We start from the raw sequence: 24,176 nt of genomic DNA on the forward strand, positions 1-24,176 counted from the left end.
CACTTTTCAAGCACAGAATAAATGTCGCAAACAGGGACAAATTCCCTAATATAAGGCTAGAGGTGGAAAATGTTTTGTGAAAAGCCTTTCAGACCAACCCCGAGTACCTTCTCATGGCGCCTATATGCTTATACCTGAGTGCGTCGTGAGAAGATATGAATTGCAAGCTATTCCCCCCCCCCCCCGAGTGCCTTCCACAGGCGCGAGAAACAGTAGTGCTGATTTACAGTTGATCTTAATGTAAAACGTGCTGAAATTGTAACTGAACTTGTAATTTATCCTATGTAGTTATGATTCAGCATGTTTTTGCATTAAGGTCACATTAAACTTTTCATAGAATATCCACAGGAAAAGTTGTTGATAAAGCAAGTGGTGGCAGCCAATCGGATTCTTGCAGTCCAAGCCAACACTTGCGTAACAGCTCCAGCTTAAGTTATTGATACACACCAACAGTTGCTACAAGGAGTTCCCGGTTTGTTTGCCACATGAACTGCTTTTTTTCCCTTCAGGTAAGCTGTCGCTGAAGAAGTTTGAACAGAATAAGGGTGTCTTAGGATTTTATAGTATATAATCCGTCTTATTTTTTGTGCACGTGTATGTGCAGAGTCAGAACCCTTAGGAGGCAAGATTTGACTTTTATTTTTATTTTGTGGCGGCTGACTTTGTAAACATTATTTGTCAGCTCTGAGTGTTGTCTAGTCAGGCCATGAGGAGTTCCCAGTTTGATTGCCCCAAGAACTGCTTTTTTTCCCTTCAGGTAAGCTGTAGCTTCTTGTCTAGTCAGGCCATGACATTTTCAAAATGTAACACTTTATTTCTTGTAGGTGGTATATATTTCTTGTAGGTAGTACATCTCCTTGTATAGCGGTTTGGCATTGTTGTTGAGTATTGCTGGTAGGTTAGGTAGTCTATTGTGTTTGTGTTATTGTGAGCAAGACCCATTGATTTTTAGCACAAGATGTACTACCAGTTGTGTTGCATGAAAGGGGAACTTCACAACTCATTTTACACCAAGGAATGCATCAAAAGAATATTTTTAGAGACCAATAATTACCCACTACCATCACTCCAGTCTCAGATAAAAGATGTTCGGAGTAATATGTTCTCGCTAATGTAACAACTTTTTTTTTTATTTTAAGGTAGATTCTAATACTAATGTCTTTGTATGCATGTCGTGCCTGATATGTATGTGTGTAACATATTTAGAGGAAGTCAGAACCTTTTGGTCTGGGTATTTCTGCCCATTTCCGGAGTAGTGTAGTGCAGACGAAAACCCGAAAAATATTCTGTTCTTCAGATGCAAGTTATACATAAAAGAGTCTCCGCGCACTAATAGCATAACTCTTAGCTTCCTTTTTGAAGAATCAGAGAGGAAATGAAACATTTTAGTGGGGACAGCACAATGTTATGAAGCAAAGTCAGGAGGACCGCTGTACAAAAATAACAGCAATGCGATCATTGGTTAGAACTTTTGCCCTGAAAACGGAGCAGTTCTAATGAGTGGTTGGAGTATCTATGTATTACATTTTTGAGGTGTGTGTTTGTAGGAGGGAGAGTATGTATGTATGTGTGTGTCTTTCGGCTTTTCCCGGTTAGGGGTCGCCACAGCGGAACTCCAGTCCGCTAATGATTGGCAGTAGAGTTTTACGTGCTGACTTGCCGGGCCTAATGCACAACCTTCAACAAAGGAATGCCCATTCATGCATGTCGCCACACAGAAGACGCTCTAACTGAGAATCGAACAGGCAATGTCTAACTGTGAGGCGACAACGCTACTGCAGCACCACCACCGCAGTAGGAGGGAGAGTAGCTTACCTTATTTATTGTGTAGTAGTCAGGCCATGCCATTCAGGCCATGCCATTCTTTAAGCTGTATAATCATTTATAAGGGATGCTTGTTTGAAGTTCTAGCAGCAAATAATTAAGTGCAGTTTATCCCAATTTCCAAAACTAGAGCAAAGACCATTGTCTGCACAGGAAGCGGGGCTTGGTTTGTGTTTTTTTATTAGATTAGATAATTTAGATTAAGGTGTTTAGTAGCGAGTATTCTCACGCTGACCAGAACAGGACTTATAAAAGGGGTTAGGGCCTTGTTGAGCGAACATGGCCTCTTTCTTTCTGTTGAAGCCCTCAAAACTACTGCAGGTACTTGTAGTTTAAAGCCCTATCCCTCCTGTTTTTTTTATTTTCAAACTGAGATATGTTCTGAGCCTAGCATATAAGCAAGTTACGGTGCAGTGTTATGTAACATTTTCTGTGCAGTGTATATAACTGCTGTGCTGTCATTTTATGGGTGGGCAGACATTTGCAGGATTATTTTCCCTTCATGTTTTTATTTATTTATTTATTTATTTATTTTTGAGGTGCTTTCCTTGTATTTATTTCTGTATATTACAGTTAAGGATTGGGTCCATTGTCCAGATAATTCAGGTAAAATCCATTTGTCTCCAGTGCACTTCAGAAATGTAGGCATCTGGTTGTACTCACAAAAAAGTGTTTTTACTTTACTATTTACAGCTGTTAAACACACATTCTTTTTATTTTAAAATTGTGTACATGTGATTGTTCTTTCTGCCATGTGATTGCCATAAAGGAATGGCAAGGGTGAAGCTGTTTTTTTTTTCCAGCATTGCTGCATTTTATAGCTTCATACTGTAAATGTTTACTATTGACAGGGCCTTTTTATATGAATATGTAAAGGCTTGTCTTGAAATATGTGCTGTGTGTCATACTGTGCAGAAAGTCATAGTATGGAATGGTTGTGGAACCCTGTTAAGTGTAGGGGTGAGCTTTGGAATACTGAAGAGTGTTTGCAGTGGTCAAAGAAATCTAAAAACAATATTCTGGTTGATTGTGGATGATGACTACTGAAGTTCTATGCTTTTGTTGTATTTCCCATTTTTTGTTTAAATTTATAGATTCATAATTGCATTTCAGTTTAATAAGAATGCAATCTGATTTAATTAGACTATTATTGGGGTGTATAAAAAACTCATGGTGAATATCTCAACTGTGTGTAAAATGTGTAACTTTTGATTGTTATGAAATTGCCATTGGAAATAGAAGCTGTGACTTACGTGTATGAATTAGTTTGCTGTCTTGACTAACCTTTTATTGTTCAGTAGGAAGTAAGCATTTTAGATCATGCCTTCATATGCCACTGAGAAAGACCAAGCCTTTGCTTTGTTATTTTTATGCTTTCCATGGGTTGCCTATTCAAGTGCAATTGAACTCTGTGTTGGTCTGCTTCAAGCTGGATAGCAGTGTTTACGTTCAATGCCATAATAAGCTCCTAGCCCCCTATAGCAAAAGCTGATGGCAGCTGTGCAGGGGGTGTGAATGTAGAGTGTGATATTGCAAACAGACAACATTTGGAAATAACTCTGGTTTCCTGGTGGGTGATGTGTACTTGTGTAATTTGGTAAGAAGTGATATTTGCACATACTACTGCAGGGGTCACATGGCAAATGTTTGATTTTAGGGCTTGTGTATACTCGGATATACTAATGAAGCGGTCATTGGGGCTAATGTTTCATGTTGGTTCTTGTGCATACTTGGAAGGGCTGCTGAAGGGGTTGCTGATGGAAATTTTGCATTATGGTGCTTGCGCGTAGTAGAACAGACTGCGAAAGGGTCACTGGGGAGATGTTTCATTTTGGTGTTTGTGCATACTCAGACAACATCAGATAAAGAAGTTAAGTGCTCACCATAATGTTCCATCTGTTTTTTTGCGCCAAATGTACCTTTTGGAATTGTGACCAAAAGTTTACCCTTGGCCTCATCAGACCATCACACATTTTCCCATATGCTTTTGGGAGAGTTGATGTATTGTTTTGCAAATTTTAGCAGGGCCTGGATTTTTTTCTGTGTAAGAAAAGACTTCCGTCTTGGAACCCTACCCCATAGTCTAGACATATGGAGAATACAGGAGGTTGGTGTCCCATGTAGTACACAACCAGTAATGGACAGAAATTTCTGCAGCTTCTTCAGTGTTGCTGTAGGTCTCTTGGCAGCCGCCCTGACCAGTTTTTGTCTTGTCTTCTCATCAGTTTTGTAGGGATGTCCGGTTCTTTGCCATGTCAATGTTGTCCCATATTTTCTCCACTTTTTGATGACTGTCTGTACTGTATTCCATGGTATATCCAATGCTGTGAAAATTTTTTTGTACCCTTCTCCTGATTGATAGCCTCCAACAATGAGATCACTTTGATGCGTTTTAAGCTCTCTGCGAAGCATGGCTTTTGCTTTCTCAGGTAACTGAGTAACTGTCAGGATAATCCTGCTAGGACAGCTGAACTTTATTTGGGGTTAATCAGAGTCTAATTGATGGCAGGTGTGTACCCAAGAAGACTGAATGCTGTAATTAAATGAAAAGGTGTTTCAACGACGTATGTGTTTAAGGGTGTGCACAGTTATACAACCAGCTTATTGTTGTTGTTGTTGTGTCTTTCGACTTTTCCCAGTTAGGGGTCGCCACAGCGGAACTTCGATCTGCTAATGATTGGCAGTAGATGTTTATGTGCCGAGTTACGGCCCTGATGCACAACCTTCAATGAAGGTACGCCCATTCATGCATGTCTCTACACAGAAGACGCTCTAGCTGAGAATTGAACAGGACAACGTCTTACCACAGCACCACCACTGCAGTCTAACCAGCTTATTGTAATTTTTTTATTTTTTTACAGTTTTTCTCCTAACAGATTGGTTTGTTGTTCAATTGAATTGTGGCTGAAGGTTATAGCTCACAGATATGTATAGATAGGATGTATAGCTATCACATTTTGTTTAGGACTTTGGCTATGAGAATTATGATATTGTTTCATATTTGGTGAATAACTTTGTCAGGGAACATGTCGGCATGCTAAGTAGTAGGTCATGTTGAGAACAGTATTAGTACTTGCAAGATATAAAATAACTGTCTCTGTATGCCGTACACATGTCCAGATACCAGTTTGTTTGGGACCATGGTTATGAGAATTATGATGTTTTTTTCATATTTTGCTAAATAACTATATCAGGGAAGATGTCATCTGGGTAAGTAATACATAATTTTTAAGGCAGTATTACTAGTTGAAGGATGGAACTGTCTGTATGCTGGACAAATATACAGATATAATTTTTTTGTTTCAGACAACTTATGGAAATTAAGATGTTTTTTAATATTTTGGTAAATAACTTTGTTAGGGAGCACGTAATTGTGCCAAGTGATACCTCATTTGAAGACTGTTAGTCATTACAGCATGATAAATGAACTGTCTGTATGCTGTACACATGTACAGATATCGCAGTGTGTCTAGGACTTAGGTTATGGAAATTATACTTTTTTCATATTTCCGTAAAGAACTTTGCAAGGGAGCATGTCAATGTGCTAAGTAATACGTCATTTTGAAGACAGTATTAATAATTACAACATGGTAAAAGTGAATTTAAAGTTCCTAAAGGAGTCTAAGATGCTAATGTGTGAGGGGAGGGTATTCCAGAGTTTTCAAACAGAGAGAGCATAGGCTTTTGCCAGCTCTTTTATATGGTTTGTATACTTCTAAGAGCTGTTTGTTAGTGCAACAGTAACTTGTATGATAGGCTTTAGAGCTGGGCAACCTTTGAGAAAATGTTTACTTTTCGCTATTTCTTCCTTGCATTTTCAGTTCTCTGATTTGCCCTTTGGCTTCTCTACTACCCCAAGGGTATTCACCAAATGACATTGGTCCTGCAATTACCTTTTGCAGGAAGACAGTTTACCATAAACTTCCAGAAATCTTCTCTGAAGCCTTCTCAACATCATGTTGTCCTTGGTTCCCGGCTTCAGACCATTCCTGTGTTGACATCTGTGCCTACCTACAATGCCTTCTCTCCCTCCCTTCTTCCAGTCTCTTCTTCCTATGGCTTCAGTCACAGCCAGGGAATTTTTCATGGTTCTCGGGTTCATGGCTTCAACCATTCCCATGCTCCCAGTAGTCAGACTACGCATGAGAAAAATTCAGTGGTACCTCAAGTTAGTGTGGCTCCAATATTGCCAACATTGCCGTCTACTGAACTTCCCGGTAACCTTACTTCTCTCCCTGTCTCAGGTTTCATCTTCAGTGGTGCATTCATCAACTTTCTCTCAACCCAGAGCTTCCTTTCCAAGCTCCAGTCCCAACTCCAGAGCTCTTTACAGATGGCTCAGACAGGGAATGGAGCCTCCTTTGGCTCTTTCAAGGTTCAGGGTCTCTGGCCATCAGAGGTCAGACCACATCCATATAAAGGAGAAGAAGGCTCTGTTTCTAGTTCTTGACACCTTATTGCCCTACATCTTGTGAAGGGAGTGTATGTGTGATGTAAGTGCTAAAGGCTTTGGTACACTGGCTGGACATTGGGCTATCTTTGGGAAGAGATCCCTTAGGTTATGAATGCTACAATACTGAAGAGACTGACATCTACTGTTATAAAATCTAACAGAACTGTACTTTCTGTGTTGCCATGGCCTAATTTCCCTTAGTCAGTATGAATACTCTTCAGGTCTCCCTTGAAATGTGGCCACTGACCTAGTGGGTCTCAACCAATTGCTTTGGAAGTGAAATCCACATGGGAATGTTTTAATTTACTTGACCACAACATTCTGTGATGTAGACAGAGAATTTTAATACGAGTCATTCCTCATTGCTTGGTACCGTGCTAACAAATAGGTGGGAAGAAGGGCTTGGTAATAAGTGTTATACTATTTTTACTGAGTAAGTGTACTATTTTTACTGAATGACTATGGCCTTCTAACAGATGATAATGACTTTGTGTTACATAGCTGCAGAAGGTAATATAATGAATGCCTACACAACAGGCAATTATTACCTTTGTCAGAGCATGCATAACTTTGCACATCATTAGCACAGTGCAGTTACGATATAGCACTGAGTAATTATCACTTTTCAGGCAAAACTGTCAGCAGTTGTCACTGTTATTCACATAAGTAGAAGTTGTTATCACATTGATGAATGCACAAATCAGATTTGGCTTTTTCTCCATATGGAGTCATTGCAGTCCAGCCCCCCCCACACACACACTTTCTTTCTGTCCTTTGTATAATTTCAAGAAATGTAACAAATCTACGAGGCAAATTCTGGACGTTTTTATTTCATTAGGTACCTTCTCTGATGTCTGTATTATACCTTGTCTGACCTCTGTATTGTGTTGAGAATCTGAAGTCAGCAATGCTTTTCTTATAAATTATTAAGGTCATCTCATACATTACACAATGACTCTCTTAGGAGTATACATTTATGCTTTGTTCATGTTGTGTGTATATGGAAAAATATATCGGACATTCTTTACTTTTTTACTTATAAGGTAGTTGACAATATTCAAACTCATATGTTGTCTTTATTTATTTGAGACTATCCCGCACTGTTATGGCAAAATATTTCCTGTGCTTTTGAACTGTGAAGTCATTTTGTCTAGTACAACTTGAGCTTCCCCACATGCAGTGTCAAGGTATACTAGATTGCAAGAAGAGGTATGCATTGGAGCGGAGTATTGCAGTTGTTGGAAGAGAAGTGTTCCATCTACCCTGAGCCCGACATTCTTGTGCTGCACATTGAAGGGAATGATGTCATCAGTCAACCACTCGGAAGGCTACTGTTTCAAGTCCGAGCAATTTTTGAACACCTGGAGTTGTGGTGGCCATGTTGTCATTTTGTGTGGTCTGACATAATTCCTCGACAGATATGGAAAACAGCAAACAGTCAATGGGCAGCACACAAGGCCATATGTTTACAGAATGGGTTCATGCATGGCTTGACCAGTATGGTAAGTAACACTCTATTATGAAATGTGTTGTGTAAAATATATTTTTTTGAGTTTGGCAAATAACTGTGTATAGAAGCTGGTGAAGATTCTGAGAAAGAACAACTGTTTCAGGAGAGTGCTACCACGTACAATCTAATATGTCAGTAACCATCCTGCAGTACTTCTTTTTTTATTCTGCTTTTGCCAGGCATGTGTAGAGGTTAGATGACAGGAAGGGGCTTAGTAATACAGAACTTGATCCCTTAGGTCCATTGTTGAATGGACACATGTAAATAGAAAAGGATTGGGTAAGGCAGACTGCTGACACTGAAGGAGGTCATTTGACTGTAGTGGTTATCAGCTGTCTGAGTGGGTAGCCAGCACAGCTATCAGACAGATCAGATGGCCTTGCCTGCCACTGAAGTCCCATGCCTGTTCTGGGTTCATTAGTGGAGTGGTGGTCCTTATCTTGCTTTTTCTCTTTACATGTACCCATTCAGCAGTATGTTGGCTACACCAAGAATGTGTATGTTTACAATCATATGTGTCTATGTGGTAAAACAAGTGGGTCTGAATGCTGTACACATTTACAGATATTTTTTTTAGGACTCAGGTTATGGAAATTATGACATTTTTCCATATTTTGCTAAATAACTTTGCAAGGGAGCATGTCAACGTGCCAAGTAATACCTCATTTTGAAGACAGTATTGATAGTTCCAACATGGTAAAAGAATTGTGCCTGTATGTTGTACACATGTGCAGATATCAAAGTTTGTTTCAGACTTAGGTTATGGAAAGTATGATTTTTTTTCATAGTTTGGTAAATAACTTTGCAAGGGAGCATCTGAATGTACTAAGTAATACCTCATTTTGAAGACAGTATTGATAGTTCCAACATGGTAAAATAATGGTGTCTGTATGTTGTACACATGTGCAGATATCAAAGTTTGTTTCGGACTTAGGTTATGGAAAGTATGATTTTTTTTTCATATTTTGGTAAATAACTTTGCAAGGGAGCATGTCAGTGTGCCAAGTAATATCTCATTTTGAAGACATTATTGCTTGTTCCAACATGGTAAAAGAATGGTGCCTGTATGTTGTACACATGTGCAGATATCAAATTTTGTTTCAGACTTAGGTTATGGAAATTATTATTTTTTTTATATTTTGTTAAATAAGTTTTCAAGGGAGCATCTGAATGTGCTAAGTAATACCTCATTTTGAAGACAGTATTGATAGTTCCAACATGGTAAAAGAATTGTGCCTGTATGTTGCACACATGTGCAGATATCAAAGTTTGTTTAGTCTTGTATGATTATGAAAATTATACATTTCCAATACTTTTCATTATTATGCCCATATCTTTGCAAGGGAGCATGGTGATCATACAAATGATGCTTCATTTTGAAGCTGACATTCAGATGCACAACTTCTACACTAATATGTAGGCTCTGTCTGTTACAGGTAATGAGATATGCTTTGTTTATTTATCAGTTATGAGAAATATTATATTAATCATATTTCTGTGAATATCTTCATAAAGGAGCATCACACAGTAATGGTTAAGGTATAATTTTAAAGCTGACATTCATACTAACAAATTAAATACAAATTGTATAGGTCTACATGGTACATTGACCAAGATATTGTGCTTTGCTTTTCCAAAAAGATAAAAAATATGCACAATATCAACATTCCTTGCCAAATATTTAATAATGGCTTTGATGTGCACTATCAACATTTACACTGTTGGAAAGGTCAGTGTCTGCTGAACAACTTTCGCGTTTACATTTTTTGTCAGGCTCTTATAGTTAAAGAGTTATGAACATTTGTTTTCTGTATGGTATTAGAAATGGATTTTCTGAAAATGAGCTCAGGCTGCACTGCTGTTCCTATGGTGGAAGTAAGCAGGCAGCATTTTCTGAGCTGCTCCAGAGTGAATGAGTTAAGGGAAATGAACTTTATGGAGGAATAGCTAATAGATGAGTCAAAGATTTCAGATAAATAAATAAGGACCTGAGGTAGAGTAGCAGAAAAGGGGTTCTATGACTTGCTAGTAGCCCAAATGAAAAAAATAGGTCCATTTGTCAGGGTATATGTTATAGGTAAATGGCCTGTTTCCCAAGCTAATAATGAAAACTATTGTATCATAAAAGCTGGAATTCTTAGCAGTCATTGAAAGTAGAAGCCCTGACCTGATTTCTAAAACAGAGCTCATGCATTGCCCACCCTGCAACCATTCATCCCCTTCTTCCACTTCAAATGCACATGTCCCAAAGAAGTCTCGATTTTACTTGAAAATGTTTCCCCCCTTGACACCTCTCCTGGATCTGACAACATAAAACCTCTGGTTCATATATCACTGCAGAAAATATCTATGCCTTCCTGTCACCCACATTTATAATCTGTGTCTCACACAAAGCTTCATGCAACAGATTTGGAAAACTAGGCTAATTAAACCCCTACCAATGCAAACCAACCCAAAAGATACTTCTCACTTCCGTCTCATTTCCGTTCTCCAAATTCTGAGCAAACTTCTTGTGACGTTGGTTTATGTCATGTCTCTTGTATTCATATGAGACACTGCAGCACTGTGATGGGTTCAAGTTGTTTATTGTACATAAACACATCAGGAGCTGTAACTGGAACATATATTTAAGCTAACTGACTGACTCATTACTTCAAAAACACGCGTATGTGCATCTCCATTCATGCCTGCATTCACTCTGACTATACAAAATGGCACTGATCTTGTATGTGCTCAGTAACTTATATGGACCTGCTATCTAGCTGCAGTGGCTCAGTAGGTACAATACACACAGAGCTCTACAGTCTACACCCAGCTCTCCCTCTGCATCCAGCAGTGCCACCTGCTGTCCTCCAAAGGACATGGATTCTGGCCTGGGCAAAGTCATTTGACAGTACTTTGATCCCTAACTGATGACATCCTACTAAATTCTCATAGTGGCCTCTTTACAGGTGCCCTACTTATAGACTTGGCAAAGTCATTTGACCTCAATGACTACTGTCTTTTCCAAAACAAACTGTAGAACAAAACATGTGTATGTAACTTTAAAAAGCATTTCCAGATGTAAGCACGTGCATATAAATAGTGAGAATGTGCAGGCAGCAGTGCCATTTTGAGAGTGTTAGCATGTATGAGTGAGGCAGTCAGTGTGTTTATAAGTTTATTTAAGTTTAAGTTACAAAGCTTCATTCCTGATGTGTTTGTGTGTAATAAAGCTGCTTGAACTGAACCCACAACCACTTGTCTGTTTTATCCTGACCAGACAAGCGACATGGTGTCAGAACCGGGATTGAGAGTGCAACTTCATCAAGCCGTGAGGTGCAGAGTTGAAGGTCAAGGTATATTGAGCATGTTGGATGATAACAGTGCTCAAATGATCAAATAGGGCCTAAAACAAACTAAAGGTAACCAAAATTTGCATAAATTATTTATTTTGCAAAGAAAATAAAATAGAGCATTCGTAAGGCACAAAACACGTTATTAATCAAACGAGTAGCACAAAACGTATTACTAATCAAATGAAAGGCAGAAAAATGTATTATTAATTAAACAAAATGTTTGAAACTATGATACTTGATAAAACTAGCAAAAATATTCATATGGGGCTCAGAATTACCTTTGGTTCACATAACGATCATGTTTAAAGTAAAACAAGCACAAGAAAAGTATAATGAGCATGATAAGAGGTTAAATGTGCATAAAGAGTACAATAAAAAGGCAAAATAAGCTTAGAGAGCAGGGCAACTGCATGTTTTTAGTAGAAGACCGTGTTTTGGGCATAAACTAATATTTTGCATTGGCCGAAGCCATTCAAAGTATAACTTGAGTTCGAAGTATCTCAGTGTGTGCAAAGTGTTTGCAGAGTGTATGATTTATTACAGTACAATTATTTCAAAGAGTTTACTGTGTGCAAAGTACAAGTTATATTGCAAAGTACAGCCATTTCAAAGAGTTTCTTGTGCTGTGTACAGTTTATTCTCAGAGTGCCAACTTATCAAAGTGTTTCTTATACTGTACAGAGTTTTTTCACACATTCCAGCCATTGTAAAACGTTCTTGTGCTGTGTACAGTTTATTTGTAAAGTGCATTCATTTTGAAGTGTTTCTTACTCTGAGCTTCTGCTGTATACAGTTTATTCGCAAAGTACAGCCATTTCAAAGTATTTCTTACATTGATAAGGAGTGGTTTTGGTACAGTGACTTTAAAGTATTCTTGTGCTATGGAGATTTATTTGGCAAAGTGCAATTATTTCAAAGAGACTGTTGTGCTACTGGGCATAATTACAAGTTCTGGCATATATTTATGTGTATATGTTCATACATAATTTCAAGCACCTTCACAACTGTGTGTTGATATGCCAGAGGCATTTCGCAGACCTAGTCCACTTGTGATTGATCATAATATTGCAAAGAATTGGTGAGTATTTGAGCAGGAATACAATATTTTCATACAAGCAGCTTTTTCTAACAAAGATGCATGTACACTGGCATTCATTTTGCTTAAATAAGCTGGGTCAGAGGCCATTGATAGATAGGGTTAATGTATGCATGCACCAGCAGTATATGCAGGAGAGGTGGAAAACTGCCATAGTGTTGTACTGGCTGAATCAAGGGAAGACCCTGAGTACTTGAAACGTAAATTTACAGAAATGTGCAATCCGCAGACAAATGTTACATTAGTGAGGCACCCATTTTATACAAGAGACCAAAAGCCAGGTGAAACTTTTGCAGCTTATATCACTGACTTGAGAAATAAGGCTGAAAAGTGCAGATTTGGTGATTTGAAATATGAGTTAATAAAGGACAGGCTTGTGTGTGGTGTTAATATTGCTGCAGTGAGAAAGATTTTACTTTGTGACAGTGATTTAATGTTAAGCAAAGCCATAGAGATTTGCCAAATCCATGAGCTCACAGAAAGGCACACAAGTATGCTTACAAGTGTTAAGAGCTTAGTTTCAGCAGCCTTTAGAGCAAGCGTAGACAGTATGCAGCACATGGCAAACAGAAGCAGGCCTAAGTACATGGCAGCTGCAACCCCTGCGGTATTTGCAGGGAGGACCCAAAACTTTCTAGCAAGTTCCAAGACTAGCTCAGCAAAACGGACATGCTCCGTGCAGTATGAGGATGAGTCAGCAAAACGTAAGTCAAGTCTTATTGTTAACTGTCATAATTGTGGCGCCAGTCATGAGTCTAAAAGAGTAAGAAGTGCTTAGCATTTAGTCAGCAATGCCACAAGTGTAAAAAATGGAACCACTTTCAAAAGATTTGTAAATCAAGCAAGCCTCATTCAGTTATTAAGAAAGGTCACTCAAAAAAGCAGGCTGATCATATAGAAAGCTGCAACCCTACTTTCTATGTAGATGGTATATCAGTGGTCGGTGAAGAGGTTAATGCATTGGATTTATTGGCAAAGAATGAAGTATTTTGTACTGTCCTGATCAATGGTAAGCCCACTGAGCTCAAAGTAGACACTGCTTCAAAGTGTAATGTGATGTCAGCAGAAACATTTGCTAGAGTGAGAGCTGCTGAGAAACTTAATTTGGCCAATTGTGTGAAGCTTGTTGCTTATGGAGGTGAAGAGATTCAAACCAAAAGCTCAGCAGTGCTTTCATGCTGTTTGGCTAAGAACAGTTATAGCTTGCAATTTTATGTCTTCCGAAGATCTGTGCAGTCATTAGTGGGCCTCAGAGCCAGTTTGAGAACGGAACTGCTTTCTTTTACAAAAGAAGTACATCATGTAACCACATATCCCAGTTCCAGCTTCAATGATGCTATTTTCTCAGAGTATGCTGATGTTTTTGATGACAAGTTAGGCAAACTTCCAGTTGTGTACTCCATTAAAGTAGACACAGAGGTTAGTTCAGTGGTCAGACTAGCAAGGAGAGTTCCAATAGCTATGCAGGACAAAGTCAAAGTCCAGTTAGACAAAATGGTGCAGCAAGGTGTGATTTGTTCAGTCACAGAACGGACTGAGTGGGTGTCTTCCATGGTACCTGTTCATAAGAAAAGTTCAGATGAAATCAGAATATGCATTGACCCAAGAGACTACAAAAAAACATTAAAGAGACCTCATTATCCATGTCAAATGCCACTGTGTTTTCTGTCTTAGATGCAAAGAGTTCATTTTTGTAAGTAATGTTTGATCGCAAATCTTCACTACTGACTACATTCCGTACCCCATTTGGTAGATACAAATTCCACAGGATGCCTTTTGGAATAAGTTCTGCCAGTGAAATGCAATGGAGCAAACTTTTCTGGCCTATCCATGTGCTATAATAGTTGATGAGTTACTGGTTGGAGGCAATGGTGAAGCAGAGCATGACAGAAACAGGAAAGTTCTGGACAGAGCACATGAAGCTCAATCCTCTGAAATGCAAATTCAGTTTACTAGAAGATTCTTATGTAGATCATTTATTTACCGTAGTGGCTTACGAGCAGACCATTCTAAACAAGCAGCCATTCTTGAGATGCCAGCCCCAGACAGTGTTCAGGCTTTACAGCATTTTCTTGGTATGGTTAACTATTTGGGCAAATTTTCCCTGACTTTAGTGAGTTATTGGTACCTTTAAGGGAGCTGACGCACAAAAATGTTCCCTGATCATGGTAAGAACAAACCCAGAGAGCATTTGATATCCTCAAACAGCAAATTGCCAACCTACATACATTGAGTTTCTATGATGTTCACAAAGCAGTAGTTCTTTCCTGTGATGCTTCAAAGTTTGGCCTTGGTGCATTTATTCTTCAGGAGGTCAGACTTGTCTATGCATCTAGAACTCTTAATCAAACTGAGATGCAGTATGCTCAAATTGAGAAGGAACTTTTGGCAATTGTGTTTGAAGCTCCATAATTGTATCTATGGCCAAGCTATCCAAATAGAAACTGATCATCAGCCTCTAGTCACTATTTAAAGAATCAAGCGCTTTCGCCAGGCAAATACCTGGCTTTCTCAAGATAAAAAGTAGTGTGACTGAAAAGTTTAAATACTTAAGCATCTGATCACATGGTACTTAATTAGTTCAACAAACATCCACTTAAGAAGGCAGTTAATTAGTAACTGAACTCAGTGAGTGAAAAGTATGCATATGAAAATGCAGAATAAAAGTTTAAATAGTGAAAATCATTTAAAAATAATGTACAAATGGGTGCATAAAAAATCACAAATATGTAAGATAAAAGACATTTACTAATTGTAACAAGAAAATCATAGCCTAGCCCTTCTCAGCTTTAGTAAACTGGATATATTAATGGCCTCATTGAGACCAGGGGATTTTGCAGCATTAAGTCTAAGCTGCCATAAAAGTGTTTGTTGAACTAATTAAGTACCATGTGATCAGATGCTTAAGTATTTAAACTTTTCAGTCACACTACTTTTTATCTTGAGAAAGCCAGGTATTTGCCTGGCGAAAGTGCTTGATTTATTGCACTATTTAAAGAAGCCTACGCATACTGCTCCAGCAAGACTACAAATAATGATGCTTAAATTACAAAAGTACAATTTCAAAATGGTCTATATAAAGGGAAAACCTCTTTATCTGGCTGATACTGTATCCAGATCACTCAGAAATACTACAGAACAGCTTGCTGCACAGAGTTTTGGCTTTGATGTCATGGAAGTGCATAATTTTTCTACCACAAGACTCGATGAGCTAAGAGACAAGACGAGCGACACTAACTGAAATTTATATTGGTCCAGACACTGCTCCCTGGTTTAAAAACTTCCTCACTGACAAACACTTCAGAGTTAAACAGGATCTTCTCAATCAGAATCCGCAACTGCTACCAAAGGTATACAATAAGGATCCATTCTTGCCCCGTACTCTTCACCATATCCATTAACACACTTCCTTTTGACCTCCCTATATCTCACTTATCCTCTGTGCTGCTGACACGGTCATTGGTCATTTTCTGATCAAGTCACTCTCTTACCAACATTCAGTGCCAGCTTCAGTCCAAATTACATGAGCTCCACCAATGGCTCATGAGCCATAAAATACTTCTGAACACCACCAAGACCAAAGCTATGCTTTTTGGAACTCCAAAGAAAACTGACCAAGCCTGATTCTTTAACTGTCTTTGTCCTACACAACCATTCCATAGAGAAAACTTCCACCTTCAAATATAATAGGACTGTGGTGTCATCAATCACTAAACTTCCATTTCCACATAGATAAAGGGAGAGCCAAAATAAACTCCCTCCTCTTCTATGCCAAAAAGATCTCCCTTTTTCTGTCCCAACAAGCCAGAGCAGCCAGTGGCAAAATAGTTCTCCTTTCTTAGTTTGAATTTGGGCTCCAAATGTTTGCTTCTGCCTCCAAGAAAAAACATTGCCACACTTCAAACTATTTTTAGCAACATCTGTCAATTTCTTACAGACTCACCTCTCTGTGTAAGTATCGCTGTATCACCCTAGAAAAACATAAATGGCTACCCATAAAACAATCATCTGACCTACTTTTAGGATCTCAACTCTGCAAACTAGTCCGACTCCACACATTTACTCCCCTTGTAGCTAGACTTCAAGAAAAAAAAACTCCTCATACAATTGGACACTTCTCAAAAGCTATACAAACTCTTATTACCCCTAGAACCAAATTTCACAGCATTGCACATGCTTTCTCCTTTCAGACACCTATTCTTTGGCAGGCTCTACCCATCTACATTAAGGAAATCAGCACTTAGTCAAAATTCATACTGCAACTCCAAAAGCACTTCACCCAAGTCAAATGCTCCTGCTTCAACACATGACATATCACCTAACCTGAATAAGCACTGATATGACCAAAACCAAAGTAAGCAGATGCTACTCCCAATAGTACTTTAAGCCATTTAAGAAATGCACAAAGTGTATATTAAAACCATAAAAGATAAAGCACTTTCATCTGAAACCATACAGACTTCATCAGAATCAAAATACAGCTCTAAACTTACAGTTTAAATCCCCCTCCATGAAAGTGATATGATCAGAGATGCCCCAAAGCAGGAAAACAATTGAATAACTTCTTAAAGAGAATATTATTCACAGCATCTTATAGGGACAATTATGGTCCATTTTCCTACTATACTAAAAAGTATATGTACAACAAAATTAAACAATGTAGGATTTCAGTCTTAAAACACTGCCAATAAATATTTGTTCATTCAGTCCATGCTGGGCTGTGGTGTTTAATTTGAGTTGCCAGTGCAGCTCACGTTCTTCTATACGATCTTCCCACTGCCTGCCCCTTAGGGCTTTTAACAGTAGAATCCAGACCAAAAAACAAAAAAAGTGGTGATCAGGATGTTTTATAACATGTTTCACTAAAGAATTGTTGACATTTTTTCTTTCTTATGTCTAAATAATGTTCATATATACAGTCTTTCAACCTTTTCTGGGTTATGCCCACATAGACCCCATCACATTTCTGACATCAAGTCAGTAAATGACCCTCTGTGTATTACAGTTACAGTGAAAAGTAGCTTCCACTTTAACTTTGTTCACTTCAACAGATGTTGCTACTAATATATCCTTACATTGACTGCAAACCCACATTTTGCTGTGCCTTGCTTTTTGTTACTTGTATATGAACTGGGATTATAATCAGACTCCAAAATATTTTTTACGGATCTACCCTTCCGATAAACTACTTGCGAGTTCTTATCCAACTTCTCAACTAAACCATTGAAGCAAGACCACCTCTTGTATAATAAATTCAGAGCTGTAACCACCTTTCCTCAGTCATATAAACAGCGCTCATTTGCCAGTAAAATTTCTAAAGGACTGAGGCCTATGTGCCTGATTTTTGAGCTTCAGAACTCAGTTCACATTTCATATTGGAAGACAGAGATCTATACGCCTAAGAACAACCACCTAAGTTAAAATGGGGAAGAAAGAGTGGCTCCAGATAAGATAGAGGAAAAAAGGAAGTTCCAGACAAACCCAGGGGAATAATCAGTCAACCAAATTAACCCCCACCTCGAGTACTGTCCACCATTTATTTTTATTTTTCCTAAGTGGTAGCAGTCACTAAGGCATATCTACTTGCATGAGACTGGATACAAGCAGATACCCTCCTTCAGTAACACAGTTTATGGAAAAATGCAGTAATAAATTACTAAAATGAAGCCCAGTTCTGGCAGTAGTCTATAGTTCTGCCACAATTGCGACTGATACTACAAGACAAAAACAGGTTCAAAATACAAACAGATAGCTTTTACAAGTAATATTACTTGTAGAGATAGAAATGCAATATAATGTATAAATTATGCTAAAATCTTGCAGTGATTCACCATCTGTCCACAATTGCAAAAGAAGCTACAAGACTAAGGTGCCAGAACAAATTGACAGAAAGCAAATAGAAAACATTTTTTGCCTAAACATGGAAAGAATAGTACAACAAAGTGTCACCACACAGGTGACTGAAAGTCCAACTTAAAATATTTAAACAGAATTGAAAGCAAAGCTTTTTTCTTTCCTTTTTGATAAAAAGCTTGTTTCTCATGGAAAACTACACGAAAAAAAAACATAAGCAGAGCCTGATTTGAGAGGAGAATCATGCTCCCTTTGAAGAGCTGAAAATGTCAGCAAAAGAAACAATGGCTGAAAGGCCTTTCTGCATCTTTGGGGTACAGTTTCCTTAACTCCTTGACAAAATTATGCTGCAGATAGTGCTGGGAGTTTTCACTTAACAGGTGATGCTTAATGTGCCCCTAAGAAGGCCCAGGCACATTTGGAAGAGGGGAGTAGGCATTGTGAACTAAAAGTTAGGCAGGCCTACACCCAACTCCACAGTCATGAAAAAATACATTTTCTCTAAAAAGCAGAATACTTCTATAAAGTTTGCAAGTATAGATGTAAGAGAAGAAACAGACAAAAAACAGTTTGAGTTGTGAACTCAAGTTGCTATAACATGCACATTTTCCAGAGAAAAAAGGCTGAGGTTGTTTCTTCATACCACTGATGTGTGAGACAAAGAACTGGAAAGTAAAGAATGTTACTTGCATTATGGGAAGGGGAATCTTGTCTGGCAGACTGGGAAAGTCACAATGGCTGAGTAGTTTAATAACCTGCAGCAGAAATGTTAAAGGTTGCTGAAGATGGACCTCTTAAATCAGTAGATCTAAGCAGAAGAATGTATTTGAGTACATACAGCTCCCACTTACTTTCCCTCCACTAGCTTTTTCTTCCATCTGAAATCTTGTTACTGTTTTAATGTCTCCTTTGTTGTTTAAGGTTCTGTTATATAGATAGCTATAGTGGTTTTGTAAAATGTCATTTATTATGAATAAGCTTAAATACCATATGGATTTCATATTCTTCATTTTTTACATATAGTTTTTCAGTGAAAAAAATATATACATATATATATATATATATATATATATATATATATATATATATGTGTGTGTGTATATATATATATATATATATATATATATATATATATATATATATATATATATATATATATATATATATATATATATATATATATATATATATATATATATATATATATATATATATATATATATATATATATATATATATATATATATATATATATATATATATATATATATATATGTATATATAAGCTGAGGTAGCAGTAATTCAGAATAATGGCGAAACTCTACAGTGCTTCATGGAATAGCTAAAACCTGTAAGTAATCAGTTAGTAGCAAAAAGATGGCTCCCATCTTAGATCTATTATTCTACTGTTCTGATGAGCACTTCACACAGCTGGACTTTTGACTTTATTGTGCATGGGGATGTTTCCATTGGAAAAGACTAGTCCATTTAGGCTTCAAAATTTGTACAAGAAGAGTGTTTTTTTTTCTTTTAGGGCTTCATTTACACACTGAAAGTAAACTGTAACTGTCCTTTGTTCATTATTGTCTTTTAATCCTCTCATTGACTATGTAGCTTTGCCAGTGGTTAATGAGCTTCCTTTTGAAATGTTTTCAGAAGGGCCTGCTGCATAGCCTCTGAAAATCTGGTAAACAGGATATTATTTCACCTCTTCTGATTTTAACAGTTTTAAAGTTGAATCAGTGCAAATTATTAATTATGCATCCTTATTGGCAATCTTAATTTCAGAAGTTTCAGTTTTCTGTAAGGCCTTTGTGTTTTTTTTAATGAAGTTTTAGCCTTGGGTAGCACCCTGTGGCAAGCATGCAGGCTGAATTTCATGTTGCCATACTGTTGTAGGTCCTTAACAGTAAAGCCCCTAGAGTTCTCCACTGCATTTCTCAGCCCTTTTCCAATCAGTTGTACACAGATACTATCACTGATTAAGCATTTGTAAGAAATGGACTTTTAAGCTGCCTGGCCATGACTCTACAAGATCTACTTGTTAAAATCCATAGAAAGCTATATACAGTGCTGATTACCAGCCAAATAACATACATACAGACACAAACAGTTATTGTGCTGATGAATCAATCTCAAGTTTTTTTTTTTTTACAATCTGTGTTGATGTAAAAAACTAATGCCTACATATCAAAGCTCATCTGTACTCAGAACATGATTTCTACATCATCTGTTCTGAATTGTTGTTGCTTTCATTGTAGCTGCTCTTACATTTCATGCAAAAGAGCAGTAGTCATTTATCCATCATTATTTAAGCTCATCCTCAGGTTCTTTAGATTCTAGTATCTAACTGCTATAATTCTCAAGACGTGTGTAGAGACATACATTTTTGCCATAAACATAATACAAATTAACAGAAACAATTGTTATGCATCATGTTGTCCATACTGTTGTATTTAAAGTTTTAAATCCTCAAGTTCAACTTTTGAAGATACAAAATAAGGCTTAGATTATATAGACAAGTGGCTCACCAATATGCCTTAAATGCGAGGACATTGTCTGTACTCTTAATTTTTCTAACAGCTGTTTTGCTTACATTGCAGGCTTCAGTCACATAATGCAAGAAACAAGCAGATGAATGACTGTTGGCAGAATCTTCGAAGGCATGCAGCCATGGTCAGGCAGCAGAAAGTTCAATAGTGCAGACCAGCGATAGCTTTTTTGCACATCATTATCGCAGTTTTGTGAAGTTCACTTGTCTTCTAGCTTTGTACACACTTGATTTTGCATATAACTGGTTGGAGCCCCACAGAAGGCTTAGCCGCTTAAGACCTGGAAGAGCAGAAGTACTCATTTTTGTCCAAAATGCTAAATCACAATACACAAAAGCAAAAAGTCTGTTTTAGCTGTTAAGAAAAAGGAGTACCATACGTTTTAACATAACAGTGCTTTCTTTAAAACAGGTTACAGTTCATAGTGTAGTAACAAGCATGGTGTATAATGACAGTACGTGTCAAGAAGATCGCTTCCAATTTTATGGCCTAAAGTTGGAATCCTTGTACTTTTAATGAAAGATGCTTTTCTATTTGTTTAATACCCTTTACATTTGCCCTTCCACAGATAAAGTCGGCCATTCTTGTTCACTCCAAAGTACTATGAAAGAGAAGGTGAAAAAATGGTTATAGCAATTTTGAATTATGTATGTTTGCACTTGCACTTAAATTGCAGACTAACAGTTGCCATTCTAGGAATCCTTAGTCTGTGCTGTCTATAGGAACCTGTCAGAGACTATGCTTTTTATGTCAGAAAAGTAACTTTTTTCATTTTAAAGTTAAAGGTCCTTAATAAGTTCACTCATTTAATGCTAATCCCAGAAAGATTTGATCAGGTTTTTTTCTTATTAGGTGCTACAAAGTTAGGTCAAGAATTTAGTGCTTGTTTTTCAAATAAAGCATTGTATATGATAACAATTCAAGCTAATTTCAGAATCTGTAAACTAAAGTTTTACATAATATTAAAAACTAACACAGTTGCAGTAACCTAACATCATTAGTTGCAGTAACCTAACATCATTGAGCTGAGCTGATGTTTTAACAATTTATGTTTAATGAAAGTAGGCAGCTTTGAACAATTTAGTTAAGTGCCTTTTTGTTATCCTAACAATAATTGGTTAACCGAGAGTAACTCTTGCTTTTAAGAGTATTTTTTTTCAGTTCACATGGATAACTGAGTTAGAGCAACCCATTCACAAAAATAACCAGAATCTGTAATATTTATGCCATTGCACTCTTATTCCATTCTATCACCTTACTATCTATGTAATTGCCATTGTGCAAATGTGGTCATAATTCAGTATCCGTTATGACTGAACACGCCTTCATTTATATTAGGGGTAAAATGGAATACACTTACAAAAGGAAGGAAGGTGACTACATAGTAGCAGAACACATTTCATAATGAGTTGTATTTTTGTATGGGCACAATTATTACAGAAAGAGCAAAGTGTATCAGAAGTGATACACTCTGGAGGCTTTAATGAAAAGAACTTGCATCACATGAGAGAGTTGTGTTTTTTGTCATAAAACAAGTGTAAGTATTAGCCAAAGTTAAGGACTGTTTCAGAACTGATGAGTTTTCTCTGGATTGACAGAACAACAGAGACTACAAATAGTTATCTTTTTTTTAAACTCCAAAATCCTTTTGTTTCCTATCAGCAATGGCATCCTTGGAAATGATCGTATAAAGCAACAAGCGCTTCTCACATAATGGGTGTAGTACACCCCCCCCACACACACACACATACACACACCCAAATTTATATTTTTAGGCAACTGTCTATTCACAGTCTCAGTTTTGCTCATTGTAGATGGATGTTCACTATTTTTGGAGGGACTATGAACATTGTTTGTAAACTAATTCAACAGGTGTATCTGGAAAGAAGCTTGTACAAAGGTATGATGCAAGTAATAGATACAGGTAAAGGTAGTGCTCTTTGCAGGTATATCATTGACATGCAAAGCACCAGGATAGTTTGCAAATGAGGTCATACTTGCATCTCATATTGAAATAATGGTATTTGTGAAGCCTGATAGGAGCATACAGTGACAAGCACTGAAGTTCACCAGCCCTTGAATTTATGGGCCAAAAACAGTAGACATTGCCATAAACGCCATTGAAAAAATGGTTAACTTGTATTTATTATTAGCAATATTATGGCAACTGATACTGCCAGAGCAGCAGAAGCCTTCAGCCAATCAGTTTCCCTATGTGGCCACACTAGGAGGTACTTTAAGTCTTGAATTCTGTACTCAGGTCTCACTAGGCAAGAGCAAATGGATAGGTTCTGTATGGATGCCCAGGTATTGGATGAGTTATGCCAAGTGTGTTATTCTGTCGTAGAGAAACCAGTGTTATAACCACTATGACTACACTGGCAGTGCCTTCCAAGGAGCCAAAGGGGATGAATCAGGAGTCAACTAGCTGCATTCTGCAGCTCATGCAGACCATATTTAAAGTTACATACAACACCTAGTATTGTGAGAGTTATTTATTTATTTACTTATTTTCACTTGTTGACTGGGGACATCTGACCTGGTGTAGAACCCATTTTCAGCAGAGGCTGGGGAGAGATACCATTAATACAATATAACACAAGATATAATGTAGATTGTCACAGATAAATTAAAAACTGTAATTTTTAACAGTGCCGCCATAGAAAATGATACACAGTAGCATATTAAATTGACTCACATTGTACAAAAGCATATTGGATAAACATATATATTCACACTATTACAGTCTCAGTAATTCACACTATTACAATCACAGTATCATGTTGAAATGAATCATGTTATATACATGTATTTGTAGTGGAACAGTTATAAACATGGGTTTGCAGGTGTAAACATATAACTACCAATAGTATTAGATAAGTTATTCAGGTTGCATTAGGAAAATGTACCCTTTATAGGTTCATAGGTATATACTAGTTTAATGACCACTAAAGCCCTTAAATGCCTAGCTGTGTAACCCAAATGTGACCCACAAAGTTGATTGATATTTGATTTATAGGAGATGATTTACTAACTGCTTCTGTACATCAGTGATATAGGAGACAGACAGGGAAGAATTCCAGATTACCCATCCATAGGTCCAAGTTGCACTTAAATAGGGATAGGGAGGAACTCTGCTTCACATGGATATGGAATCTGTTCCAGAGAATGGCTCTCCAACATGTCCTACTTATGTTGCAAGCAAAAGTTAAGTCTTTTAAACTAGTGGTTCTGATGCTGTTTGCTTTGTGGATGTGCAAAAGATTAATCAAAATAAGGATCACATATATGCCAGACAAAGGTCACCTCTCAAAAGTCTGTATGATACCAAGTAAAGAGGCAAGGCTATGAAGTGATCAGCATAGGACATTGTGTTTACTGTCTGTATTCTTTTTGTAAGGAACCTTTGTGGACTTTCCAGTTGCTGCACATGTCTGGTCAGGTATATACCAAAGGGGGCATTATACTTTATGAAGGGCATGATAAGGGCTGAGTACAGTGGTATGATGGCCTGTCTGGACCAAGATGCCATGGGCTTGCTTATAAGCTG

General features: G+C 37.5%; 1 protein-coding gene across 3 annotated transcripts in view; it reads left to right on the forward strand.

Annotated features, from left to right (window-relative positions):
* The window catches only part of WDR93 (WD repeat domain 93), a 1,423,954-nt gene extending 1,402,200 nt beyond the window's left edge, over positions 1-21,754 (forward strand). For all 3 annotated transcript variants that reach the window (XM_044078311.1, XM_044078310.1, XM_044078312.1), the window contains one exon: positions 20,678-21,754. In XM_044078311.1, coding sequence (XP_043934246.1) covers positions 20,678-20,774 — 97 coding nt within the window. In that variant the 3' untranslated portion in view covers positions 20,775-21,754. The remainder of the gene's footprint in view (positions 1-20,677) is intronic.
* Positions 21,755-24,176: the final 2,422 nt, after the last annotated feature.

Source organism: Protopterus annectens, chromosome 7.part0 (genome assembly GCF_019279795.1).
Source record: "Protopterus annectens isolate FY-2018-M chromosome 7.part0, PAN1.0, whole genome shotgun sequence".
Taxonomy (NCBI): Eukaryota; Metazoa; Chordata; order Ceratodontiformes; family Protopteridae; genus Protopterus; species Protopterus annectens.